Source organism: Echeneis naucrates, chromosome 16 (assembly GCF_900963305.1).
Source record: "Echeneis naucrates chromosome 16, fEcheNa1.1, whole genome shotgun sequence".
In the NCBI taxonomy this organism is placed as follows: Eukaryota; Metazoa; Chordata; class Actinopteri; order Carangiformes; family Echeneidae; genus Echeneis; species Echeneis naucrates.
The window spans coordinates 6,395,059-6,408,522 of NC_042526.1; the positions used below are offsets into that span (position 1 = coordinate 6,395,059).

The 13,464-nt window shown below is 40.7% G+C and overlaps 1 protein-coding gene across 2 annotated transcripts in view; it reads right to left on the reverse strand.

Moving 5' to 3' along the window:
* The window catches only part of LOC115056405 (USP6 N-terminal-like protein), a 19,631-nt gene continuing 6,167 nt past the window's right edge, over nucleotides 1–13,464 (reverse strand). Inside the window, exons 2-14 of one of the 2 annotated variants that reach the window (XM_029522811.1) lie at nucleotides 9,799–9,872; nucleotides 9,181–9,266; nucleotides 8,996–9,035; nucleotides 8,824–8,904; nucleotides 8,372–8,479; nucleotides 8,180–8,289; nucleotides 6,534–6,582; nucleotides 4,904–5,024; nucleotides 4,593–4,687; nucleotides 4,256–4,321; nucleotides 3,052–3,151; nucleotides 2,536–2,688; nucleotides 1–2,433 (exon numbers count right to left, since the gene is read on the reverse strand). In XM_029522811.1, coding sequence (XP_029378671.1) covers nucleotides 1,097–2,433; nucleotides 2,536–2,688; nucleotides 3,052–3,151; nucleotides 4,256–4,321; nucleotides 4,593–4,687; nucleotides 4,904–5,024; nucleotides 6,534–6,582; nucleotides 8,180–8,289; nucleotides 8,372–8,479; nucleotides 8,824–8,904; nucleotides 8,996–9,035; nucleotides 9,181–9,266; nucleotides 9,799–9,872 — 2,420 coding nt within the window. In that variant the 3' untranslated portion in view covers nucleotides 1–1,096. The remainder of the gene's footprint in view (nucleotides 2,434–2,535; nucleotides 2,689–3,051; nucleotides 3,152–4,255; nucleotides 4,322–4,592; nucleotides 4,688–4,903; nucleotides 5,025–6,533; nucleotides 6,583–8,179; nucleotides 8,290–8,371; nucleotides 8,480–8,823; nucleotides 8,905–8,995; nucleotides 9,036–9,180; nucleotides 9,267–9,798; nucleotides 9,873–13,464) is intronic. The other variant, XM_029522812.1, reaches the window with a different exon arrangement.

Consider the following 13,464-nt stretch of genomic DNA (forward strand, 5'->3'; position numbering starts at 1 on the left):
ACTCATTGACTTCTCTCCTGGTTGGTGACAGTATAAGGAGTCTTCTTCTTTTTTTTTTTAATCTTAGCTCTAACTTACCATACACGTTCATAACCAGGTAATATAGGTAGTATTTATGTCATGATCAAAACTAGATTCCCCCAAACCATCCTGCCAATGGATGCATCCTGAGATACAAATACTTCATTTTAGAGTTTCTGTCAATCTGTAACATTTCCAACCACTAGAGGGGGTCCTAATGTTAGTTGTCAATTTCTATCTTATTAAGTCTGGACTTTTCCATGCCTATATACATAAACAGTATATTATAGCTGTGAAATCAGGTGTCAGACAAACATTAATAACACTGAAACCATTTCTTTGAAATTGACATTATCCCAACAAAATGTATAACACGGCGAAATGTCCACAGAGGACCTGGTTCCTGCTGCCCATACTTAAACCAGTGACAGTTTGCACCATGTCTCCCCTAATGCTGCTGTTTGCAACTTTAAAACCTTCCAAAAGTTAGAATGCAAACTGCTTTGGTACAACCCGGATCAGTGTTGCTTTGTTATCAAGTATTGACTCAATGTTACAGTAAAGAACTTGTCATTATTAAGAGTGAGCCTGCTCACAGACGACCACAAATGCAGTATAAATGCATATTCTTTGGGTGTAAACAGACCCTATGATGCAGTCTTAAAAGCCCTTGTGTTAAAAGTTGCTACCAGGTTGAGACAAACTGTTGGAACGATTGAATCTAAGCTCCGAGCAATGGTGAAACGTGTAGCTGGAATTTTTACACCTTAATACCGTGTAAACGTCTCATTACTCTTGAATTGAAGTGAAAACCAAATATGGTCTAAAAAAAGTTCTTCTGCAGCAAACAGTAACAGGTTTAAATAGAAGTTTGACACTGCCCCTACAAAAAGGTGCACAAAATCTGTACAGATCAATGATAAAAGTCCTTTCACACACATGTGCACGTACACACAAATACACAACCTTTGACACTCTGAGTAGCTACTGGCCCTTCACCTCTTGTATGGCTTTGAAAACAAATCAACCATTAAGAGTCTGAATCACACATAATCAGTACCGTCTGAATGACAACTCAAAAAGTCACTGATTTGGGCAACTGCTGTCCACCTGGAGGCATTCTGCAAAAGTCTGGGCTGGATTGGACCAACGGTACGCCTACAGCTGACTGTCCTGAGGGCCTGGAATGGTTTTGGGGAGCCCCAGTGTACAACAGAGGGGCTGGAAAGGCAGAGTGGCCCCTGGGGCCCCTGGAGAAAGGCTTAGAATAACTGGGTGAGTTGGCTCTTTGTGGATCTGAACAGCTGGCAGTGTTGCACTGAAAGGGAGAGAGTCTGTCTGCAAAACTAGGCGGTGGAGGGGGGATGATGGAATCCTCCACCCAGCTCCCTCCTTCACATTCAGGCTCCTGTGGCAAACTTGGGAGGGCACACACTGAGGGAGGTACAGGAGAAGTGGAAGGAGGTATGAAGACAGGAGGTGGCGGCAGTTGGAAGAGAGCAGGGCCATAGTCTCTTTCTCTGTACATACTGGGAACCTCCTCAGGAGTGGAGCCCAGCAGCCTGTCCAGGTAGCGGTCATCCTCATCAACCTCAGACAGGTTGTCATACTGGGAGGTGTTGGAAGGCCGTCTGTCTCCTGCATGGTTTGGGACATAGAGAGACACTGGGAACTTAGTTGGCTTTGGGGGGAGTCTGGGAGAGGAGGAAGAGGAGAAAGCAGGGGGAGGAGAAGGCTTTGAGGCTGGTTTTGGTGCTTTAGGGCATAATCTGGGAGACATCTTCATTTGTGTGACCAGGGCGGCGCGTGGAGAAGGAGAACGCCGCTGTGTCCCGGTGCCTTGAGAGGGTGAGTCACAATCCAAAGGCCTTTGTTCAATGTGCTCAGGGTAGAAGAACGGTGGAGGTGGCAGTTCTGGAAGGTCCATGATTTCTTCCTCATTCAGCACAGCAAGAGTGTCCAAAGCAGGGGGCTCATAAGGTGGAGGCCATTCCACAGGATCTTCCTGGCTCTCAGGTTCTTCCACAGCTTTCTCCTGGCCACACTCTGTGAGAGACTCCTTTGCATCTCTGTCCAAAGTGCCCTCAGTGCAGGGTTTGCCTACTTTTGGAGGTAATGGAGGTACCCTACAAGGCCTTACAGGTGAGGGTGTTCTTGTTGTGTGGACAACAACTGGATCTGGTGAAGACAAAGAAGGTGCATTTCCCACGGAGAGGGTAATTGAGTCCTGGTGCTCTGCAGGAGAAGGAGTACGATGTAGCATGGTGCTGTCTGTTTGCTCGGAGTCCATACTGGGTTGGCTGTCAGGCTGCAGAGATATCTTGACCTCCAGGGGAGAGTCAGGCTGCACCGGCAGTAGCAGGACTGGTCTCTCCACACCCAGAGGTTTCTTTGGTAACTCATCTGACTTGGCTTTAGAAGGAGACAGAACACATCAACAAGAGAAAAAAATATAAATAAAATGAGGAGTGACTGCATTTTTTTTTACTATAACCAAAATAAACACAACTGCACCTGGAGAACACTGGTCCAGCTTTTTGCTGCGTAGCTCAGACATAGCAGCCTGTAAATGCTCAACCACAGCATCATCAGGCAGGAGGAAAGAAGTAGCTAGCTGCTCCTGGAGAAACTCCCTCAGGTCCTCCAACTGAAACTTCTGCAGACGCTCTGATTGAAGACACACAATAAAGACACTCTCTGAATCAGTGAACCCTGACCATATATATATATATAAATGGTACTTTAGGAAGTGTCCTGTTAAAACGGTTTTACAAGAAATTGGCAATGTACTGAGGCAATCTGGTGAAAACATCCAATGAAAAGTCAGCTTTTTCTTATTCTCCACAGCAACTCGCCACTTGCATTATATAAGGCATCCAGTTAGGAGGCAGCCAAGTGTGAGGCAGCATTCAATGTAATCCACAGGGTAATATTCAGTGGGGTAGCAACAGCAGCCATGTCTCTGTCTGGGCATAAAGCTGCTTTCACTCAGAACAGCAGGGAAGATAACTAAACCAGCCTCATACTCACTCTTATGCAACTTGAGGGTTGTGTATGCCATGGCGGTTAGCATCTTCTCTCCCTCCAACATGTAAATGTCCCATAAACGCAGGGTGAGGGTGAAAGGGGTCTGTTATGTGAAACACATGACAGCAGAGAGTTTAATTAAACACTGGAAAAACAACATAAAATATATTGCAATATTAAAAAGGAATGGAAGAGAATGCGCTGTGAAATAATGATTTATGACCATGTTTGAGAGTACAATACATCTGGGACTAGATATCCTTTAAACCAGGGGTGGCAAACTCAAATACAGCTCGTGATGAAATCAAAAACTGGGTCCCAGTCAAGGGCCGGACTGGTTCAGTACTGAATATGTATTTTTTTTCTTCATATGGCAACACAGACTTGGGTCTTGCTTAAACATGGGCCTATCTGAAACAATCAAAGACAGCCCAAGTAAACATGGCAAACACAGTAAACAATAGCATATTTACCCCCTTCTCCGGGAATGATATATATATTTTTTGATATGTAAAATTGAGTTTAACTTATTCATAAAAATATTTAAGTTCTAGTCAGACACTTGACATCTCATCTTATATGCAAGTTCTTCAACGTTTGGTGTCAGGCTCTGAGCTGAGGAAATCCTCAGGATTGAGCTAAGGTGTTCATCAGTGAGGCTGTGTGAGATCTTGTTAATCTTCATCAGAGAGAAAAGTTATCCTGCCCACCAATCTACTCCTCTGGCTGCACATTGCAGGTCAGTCTGACAAACTTATTCCAAGGTAGCCCCAATTCTCTGACACACCTGGATACCTCTTCAAAATTTATCTTGACTCGTTGTGCCATATATGCATGTTACAGCCACACTGGCTGCACACCCAGGACAAAAAGGTTTTCCCTAAAGGTTTCCCTTTAAGAACTTATACTCTGCCTCCCCTTGGTTTGAAAATTTTTGTTTTCAGAACCCCCCCATTTTCAGGGAGAGGGCAAAAACTTTGCTTTAGGTTTGACAGCAGATGGCTCATTGAGTAGAAAGACAGCATGCACTTGATTTGCAGTGCATTGTGGGATATCCAGTTTCAGTTGTGCATGCGATCCTAGAAGCGGGCCGGCTCTAACAGACATAAGATGTTACCTTGTGGGCAAAGCGAAAATGGCACCATGGGAAGGATGTGGCCCGACACATGTGGTTTAAACAGCTGAAGAAACAAGAGAAAAAACTTACTCTGTCAATAAAGCACTGGAGAAACCATTTGGTGGTGTAAATCCCTGTTGTCATCTGCTCCTTGTCCTGTCGAGCAGAAATGAATGAGAAATAGTCTCTATGGAAAGCAACGCCATTTATCTGCTCTCAGTTTTAAATCTTACTTTCCAAGCATTTGTGAGAAAATCTGACGTTTTGCAATATAAATTAAACAAATTATGAGAAATAGCGTGACTAAATCAACTACATCTCATGACCATGACTAACCCTAACCCATGTGAGCAGGCCATTACTGTAGCTCCAGGTCTGTTGCATGGATAGAAAACATCGGTCGTACGGATAACTGACTGTAACTGACCAGGTGTTTCTTTAGCTTAGGCAGCATTTTGGAGAGGATCAGCTCATGGTGGGTCTGGAAACGGTGCAACTTGGGAAATCCCGGGATGAAGAACCCTAGCACAGAGAAAAAATAAATCAGCAGGCCATAAATGGTGTGTGGTGAGGGACACTAAGACATAATATTTAGAGCTGGTGGGGTACTTTCCCTATTAAAAGACCAGACTACCATTGGCCTTGCTCATTTTATTCAATAACAATATTTTATACAATAACCAGCCACTATTATTTTTTGTTATGTCCAAACTTTTTTTTATAATTCTTCTGTCTCACCGTGCATTGCGTGCTTGCTGTTTGTGAGGAGCTGGGACAGAGCCCAGAAGGCATCTTCCTCATTCAGGTACATGAGCAAGATGGCAGCGATCTGACTCATCCCCTGGCAGTAGCTCACCTCCTGAGGGAAGGCAGAAGAAGAGCCAGGTCCAATTAAATAGAATGGGCAAACGAGAAGAATTATTCATAATTTAATAGCGCACAGGCAAAAACAGGCCAAGAGAGACTCAGGGAGGAGAGCACCTGAATGTCTGATGTGGTGTGTGGTGTGTCCTGTGGATAAATGCGGTTTTACTTCACAGGAGGAGCCTCAAGCCCACCAAAGGTTGTGAAAATATTTACTGCAGCAGAATATACATTCTCAATAATGTCATGTCTTCAACTTGAATTCCTGCAAGTGATTCAATGATTCACACCAAACACATCCCCCTTGGCAACCGTGGAAACACAAAACCAAAAATACACTTGCTATATGTCCATATTAAGATTTACTGCAAAGCTCGAGATGGGCAATCCAAAGTATCCTTTCAAGGAAATACAGTAGCTATAATTAATGTTTGTGCTAAAGTTAAAATCCGCATTCTCCACATTCTTCCCTACCATCACATAGGCGAAAAGGACAAATACACTCTCCCTTATCCCCCCCTTCTCTCTCGCACTCTCCTACTGACCCAGTTTCTTTTGAGCAGCGTGTGAGAAGAGGGGAAAAAGGAAAAAGGGGGACATAACATTTCCATTTCCTCTGGCTAAAACACCTCCACCACACAGGAACCGACTACAGAACCAAATCAGAAAAACAGACATGAACTGTGTTTATGCATGCGGGGGGGTGCTTAACAGATGTACAGTTGTAAAACTAAGAGTTCACTTCACTGAGATATACTCAGGCAAAGGTTAATGGCAAAAAAGACTTTAGTGGAAGTAAAATAGAAATGTGCATTTCAAAGAAACTTCTGAAAAGGAAACACTTAAAATAACAAATGACTGGTAACATTTACTTACCAGGGTGTCATAAGAAAGGTCTCACTTAAGTGGACATAATGTTATTTCATCTACTTGAAAGTGCATCTTAAAGTAAAGAGCAGCTTTATGTGTTTTGTCTTGGAGTTACTGTGTATCATAGTACTGTATGCAGTATTTTGTGGGGCTACAACTAACAAGCCTCAGACTCCTCAACACATGTCAGATAATACAAGAAAAAAGCCCTTGTGTCTGAGAAAACATTGAATTGTTTCTGCATTTTTGTCAGTAAATGGATAATGCAAGATTAATTCATTTTGTTTCTGCTCATTTTACCTTGCCAAATGAAGTACTTAGTCAAAGGGGAACCTGGGCTAATGCTGTGAGCACTAAGTATAGATGTGGGTTTGCTGCTCTGGCTGTTACACTGTGCTGGTGTTTGTTAACAATGAGCCAAACTCATAAATAAAAGATCTCACCAAAGGGTCTGAAAGACAACAAGAACAGACGGGTTTAGATTGCTTGGTCTGTTCTTTGCTGTGTAGGGATGAATGCAGTCGGTGGACTTGCATCTGTTCCACCACTGCTTTTGCTGTGCAGGCAATATATACAAGACTCCTCTGTGTTATATAAAAAATGCACACATGTACACATGTGTAAATTCACTTACTGTGTTGTAGACTGAGTAAGCTGCTAGTACATGAAACAGTGCTTGCTGCCTAAAGAGGGAAGAGAGAAACCACCAGTTAGAAAAACAAGGATGTGATTCCTTAACAACAAATGAACAAGCTGGATAACTAGAGTGAAGTATGACTAAGTTTATTAGATGAGAATTCCCCTAGTCCACATGACTAATCTCTCTCAACATCCTCATCCCTAAATTAACTCCATTAATCAGCTCAAACACTCAAAACATTGCAACTATTTTAGGGAGGTGGACAAACCCAGGCTGCATCATATCATCCTCTGTGCTTCTCTTTGAGTGCATGTGCGTCTTATATTCCAGGGATTAAACCTCCAAATCAGTAATATTTAACTTTATTGAAGGGTTTGTGTGAAAGGACTTTTGTAATCTTTTAGTGCTGTGGTGACAAAAGTTAGCAAAGACCAATCGCACAATTTTTTTTTTTTTCTCTAACAAATCTCTATTAAGGGGTCATCAAGCAGCTAATCTAGAGTGCTTTTTTTATATACCATGATTCAATTTATATTAGGAGATGCATGAAGTTCTTCCATAGCATGCAGCTTCTATCCTGTCTCTATCACCGCAGGGTTGTGCGCTGTGTGGCTGATTACATCTGGAGTTTCAACAGTTTCAGAGGGTGAGCACAATGAAGCCATTGTATGAGCGTATATGAGTAGAAAAGGGGGACATTTACAAATGTAATGTAGACGGAGAGGATGTCTCCTCTCAAGGCCTTTATAGTGAATACATGTCTTTAAGATGGTGACAGAGACAGGAAAGGAGCTCTAAATAGCCATCAGTGTTGGTGTGAGACACACAGCTGGTGCCTTGCAGGGAAGGAGTGGGCAGTCAAACAGGATGAAGTGGTGTTTTGGCCTGCTAGGTCTTTGTAGTGTTTAGTCGAAGGGGAAGAACATTGCAGAGAACACTCAGAGTTAAAGTGGCAAAGAAAAGAAAGCAGCTTTTGCACTTGTAGCCCAATCAAACGTTTTAAACATAAGAGTGTTTGTGTTCTGAAAGTTATTTAATGTGATTTATTATTTTTCTCCTTAGCATTGTGATGATTATGGGTATTATTTGTTTCCAGGTAACACGGTGGGCAGTGTTATTCTGTATGTGTGCACTTGATACCAGCGCTCACATATGAATGCTATTTCCTGTGGGGCTTTGTGCACTGACAGGAAAGCTAATAAAACACTGAGAAGAGGAAATAACCGCTTTGGTTTTGTGCAAATGTGTAAGGGGGGAGGAGTCTGCTTCAAGGTTTAAACCAGAGGTCACACCTTACAAGAGCCTCCATGAGGGCAAACCCGAACATGTGAACTGACACAGAAAACCAAAACAAGAACTTTGGAGACACCATGTGAGACAAAAGAGGTTGGGGATATTTGTTATGAAAGATAACTGAACCGGGTCACTTAAAAGGTAAGACTAGAAGTCACATAACCCAAAACAAGAAGAGCAGTGTGTTTGCTCTTAGCGGTATAAGTTACTAAGGGTTTACAATATGACTCCTGGGTGACAATGACATAATAGTCTAAAAAAAGGAGTGAAGAAATGATCATGCGGTATTGGTAATGTTTGCAATAACATGAAAATCCTCTTTCAAGTCAGTGAAGTGAAGAACTCACTTGACTCCAAAGCGATCCATAAACATAATATGGTTCCTGAAGGTTCTGTTGACATCCAAGTCTATTTGCTTGATTTCTGTGGAGAAGTTACGAGCCTGTTGCTTCATTTTCTGCAGGAAAGGAAAAAGGCAACTATTACAATTATTTCTCTTTCAAAGTCCCAACATTTTAGAGGAACCAGAAGATTCATACCTCATATTTTCCCTTGTTATCTTCCTTGACTTTCTCTATGTCCAAGAGCAAGGCCCATGCCTGTCCTCTCAGTTGCAGAGGGATACCTTTATATACACGCTTCGCCAACTGAAAAATGTACAACAGCAACATATGGACAGACATGGATGTTGACAACGAACATAGAGACACAGTTTTCACTACAACAACCAAGGGAAACAGGTGTAGGTCACATAAATGAAACAAAACATGCATTCATCACATGCACTTATGTAGCTGCTTTAGCTGTCTAGACTAAAAAGAAGGGTGGGATAAGGGAATAATCTCTGTTTGAATGGAGAACTTTAAACAGACATGGACATAATACTTCACATTCTTATGTAGAAAAAAAGGAAAAGGGTTGAATTGAGACAGCACCTTTTTGTGTGCAAGTTTCTGAGTTCACTGATGTGCATTAATACTGAGTTACACACCTTATCACTGTTCCTGTACTTGTCCCAGTTCTTAACCATCTTCAGCCATTTCTCCACTCTCTCCACTTCATGATGTTTTTGCTGTGGAAAGACATATACATCTGGTCAGCTGCATATGTGAAAGGGTGTAAACATAGTCACATGCAAGGCCAAAATCTAAACACGCTCATACCTTCTCTTCAAGTGCGCTAGGTGTTGGCAGTTCTTCCTCACTGCAGCAGAAAAGCAGAAATATGCATCATGTGTTATAAGTGTTATCATGATGTGAGAAGGATGAAAGAAAATGTAAGAGATACAAATGAAGGCTTTCGCATTCAAAGCACTATCATAAATCAGCACTAAACTCGGGCAACTTACTGCAGGAAGCCAAAGCGGTCAGTGACTTTAAAGATGCTGTAGTCAGCATCCTCCCAGGGGTCAATTTTGACTCCCTCCTGCCTGCCCTGAAAGACCCAAATAACATAAGACATTATTATTAATACATAATAATTATTACATTTAAAATGCTTTATGCAATATTGACAGTTGAAAATTACTTAAGATGGTGCTTGTATTAGTGCAAACAGATTGTGATCCAGATAAAACAAGGAGAGTAAGATGTAGATGTCAGGTAAAACTCAAAGTAAGACACTCTCTTAGTCCGCTATACTTCCAATAGCAATCAAAGTAACACTAAAGAAATTAACCTTCTTCTAATTTTTGCTGTCTCTGTAATGTGTGGTTCATTTGTTTTCCTATTCTGAATCGGAGCACTCAAGAGTTTTAACAACAATTTGCGACACACAAAGGCAAACACATGGTCAGGGTGTCAATAATTGAGGCTCTTGCCACTGCAACACTCTGAGTTCAAATATCGCAGGAGCCATTTAAGGATTTCCTATAAAAGAAAGACAAACATCTCTCGTTTGGTTTAATGCACCTTGGGTTTTCTTCCTGACGACCTTTAGTATCATGAACTGCAACTAGAGGACATACCTTGTCATATTTAGAGATTATTTCTGCAAGTTCCTCTGCAATCAGTGTGTCTATGTCCTTCTTCATGTCAAAATCTGAAACAAAGCAGATGAAAAAAAATATTTTGAAATAAGACTATACAACAATAAACACCAATTATTTTTTTTACTTGTTAAACTGCACATTATTTGTTTTCTTTCATTTTTTAGAGTCTATTATATGTATTACCAAAACAGAAGAAAATCAAGAATTAATCAATTTCACATCCACATGGTTTCAAAATGTATAAATAAAAGACATTGAAGAAAGACTTTGCTCTCATTTTAGTTATCTTGCTTGCCACATCTGACTGTCTCTGTCTCAGTTTCTGTTTATGGGTGTAAATACAGTGTGTTTCTCACATTTTACCCAACTTACCAAATTTTTAAGGTTTAAATCTGATTAATTTGTCTCGTCAGGGCAGGTCAGGACAAACAGAGTGGATCAAGATGGTTTAGACTAAATATCTAAACCTCTCGCCATACCAAATAATCTGTGCAGTGAATGGCTTCCAAGCAAGATTTTCTTTGGGATGCACAAACATTGTGCCAAACAACCACAGCAAAAAGTGCATCAAGAAAGAAGGCACGGAGGTTGTACTGCATGCTGATCTATGTCATTTCAGGGTATTTTGCAGTCACAGAAAACCAACAGGTCACATGTGAAGCATGAATGTGATAGTCATGGGACTTTGCATTTCTCATATGCATTTAATTAATGACAGTGTGCATATGCAGCCTTAGTAGTTCCAGCTGACCCCCCCTCCCCCACATTTTTCTCACAGCATAGCTCCCACCTGACCCAGTTTGCCCATTTAAACCCGTCTCTCAGCTTCCTTCGACTGATGTGCTTGACCAGCATGGCTTGGCTGTTTAGCAGTTGTCAGAGCTGAATAAACACCAGAGAGAACAGCCCCAGCACTCAACTGCCAGGTCAGCATGTCAGAGTGATGTTTAGATACAAAGAATATGTCAGCTACACAGGCACAGTGTAAGAAAATTGTTTAAAAACATAGGCCAGACTTTGCAGTGGTTGAATGTTCAATAGTTGTTAAATTATCGGTGTTAAGGAACAGACCCCAGTTTTTTCAGGGAACAAGTCAAACAAGTGAGTCTTTGTTATGCTCCACATTTGGATGTAGTCATGAGACAAATACATAAAACAAAAATGTTGTTAATCAAAGTAAAAGGCTTCAAAGAGACAGGGCGAAAAATTTAACTATTTTGGTGGGTTTTTTAATTAATATAACTGAGTGACTTTAAGATTATAATTTTTAATACCTTTGTAAGTCAAACCAAGGCATTTAAATATAAACTAAACTTTCATAATTGTGTTGATTTAAAGCAGAGTTTCTTTGGAATCACTGAAAGACTTTCTGTGACACTGTATGGTGAAAAATCTTCAAACAACTCTGTTACAACAAATGTTGTGTAACAAGGAATACTTTCACTGCCACCTGTTGGTATGTGTTGCCAGCTAAGGCCTCAGGTGGTGTGTATGTCTGGCATACATTTCAGCAACAGGTGTGAGAGCACTTGCCATCCGTCACAAGGGCATTTTCATACATAGCCTTTAGTGTTGACTATATGTAGCGTTTTCCTTGGAGAAACTTTCAACATTTTACATCCCAATGCCAGAACAGTGGACACAATAACAAGATTCTTCAACAGGCAGGTTGCACAGTAGTGGATATCAAGATGCACTTTCGGTCATTAAAAAAAAGTAATATTTGACTTTAGTTACATTTTTATCGAAGTGTGATATATCTTCGCCCAAACGCAAAGGACAGAGTTTCCTCATTCTCCTCAAACAGCACAACATCCAGTTTTATCCTTCAAACAACAGCTGAGCCTCTTGAACAGGTGGTCAGTGAAATCAGGCCACTGAACAAATGGACAATGCCTTTCTATGCTTTCTATTTTACCATTTCCCTTTTCTTGTTCAGGTCAGGGCATTTCAGCTTTTTCAAGGCATCAGCAAAATAATTATGAACAGTTGGAAACCATGGGTGAAGGGGCACCATTGACCAGCAGGCTATATTTTCATATCTAGGATGATAAGGTTTGAACGATACATCAATGTGCAGCTAAAGTTTATGACCTTTTCTATATTTTAATTTCCCTCCAGGGTTGCAAGAAATGGAAATGCCTCAATTACAACAATCTTTCACAGCAGAATTTATAAGAAACGTGTTGAGGCTTGTGTGTGCCATTTCCTTAAAAACTAAACAAAAAAAAAACAAACAAACAAACAAAAAGAAAGAAGATTTTGAAAAATTATTAGACCAACTTTATGGTTTATCATTCAATCTCCTCATGGGTGACAGAGTTTTTTTACATCACTGTGTACAGGATAAATTGGGGTAAAAGGTCTGTTATGCTTCATCTTTAGGTTCCAGCTGCTTACTTCCTGTGTTGAGTCTCCAGACTGCTGATAGTATTGTGTTGGGTTCAGGAAGAAAAGGAAACCAGTGATCGCCACTCCTTCAACAACAGGTTCAATGAGAACTACAAAAAGACTGTGACAACAAAAGGGGTCTTCCCCCTAATGAGAAAAACTCTTACTGACAAAACTTCCCAATGACCACGAGTTTGGACTTTATAGTCCCATTCAAAAGATTTGAATAATACTACCAAGTAAGTAGTTCACATTAACATGATGAATAATTTGAATATGAGTCATAAACACAGCTGAGTCCCTGATAAAAGGCCAGTCAGTTTGTGGTTCTTTACTTGTGGGATAAGGAAGGTGGGTAGTTGTGGTACAAGTAAAGGTGTCTGATTGATGGAAATTGTCAGAAAATGTGAGTAAGCAGCACTAAGTGGGAGAGAGCATGCAAACACAGTTTAACATCATACCTGGGAGACTGTCGAGTTTTGTGGAAGTGTGTTGTTGAAAAGACCACATGACAAAAAGAGATTAACTTGTATTTAAAGTTATCTTAGATTTTAAGAGAGACGCAATCAGTGATTTTAAGTGCAATTATGAATCGGACGTGGACAAATCACATTAGGACAATTGACAAATTTTCCCCAAAAATAATAAATAAATATAAAAATATAAAAATAGACTCTTTCGCATTTCTGTTAAAATGTATCAGTGGTAAGAAAGTGACGGGCTAGCCAGTTTACAGAGAGCAGAACATGGGACAAAAACAGAGAGCTAATGACATTGCATACGTAATTTAAAAAAAAGAAAAAAAAAAGAAAAACCTTTTTGTATGGCTAAATTTTGATGATCTGGTTGCCTACAGGATACACAACTTTGAGCCTGGGGCCCAAGTGACATCATTTCCTGTTATGACATCGAACTCTAAATCTAGCTTGCGTATATAAGCTCTGAGTGCACTGTTGTAACCACAAACAGCTTGCAAAGCATTCTGATTCACTTCAGTATGTGTATATGGGTTTAAAGAGCAATGTAGCTGTCAAAATCGTTGTCCTCATTTTGCGTCAAGCATGAATATGACCCATGTGATCTACAATGAAATTTCTTCAGCCATAAAAAAACTTCTTTTTCATGAGTTGGAATTATTTCCAAAGTAATTTTACGTCAGGGACTCAAAAAGCCACTTATTCCAGTTCTATTCTCCCTCAAGCCTAAGATTAGAAGGAGTGTAGCAGCGGTCACTTTACTGTGGGATCCGGG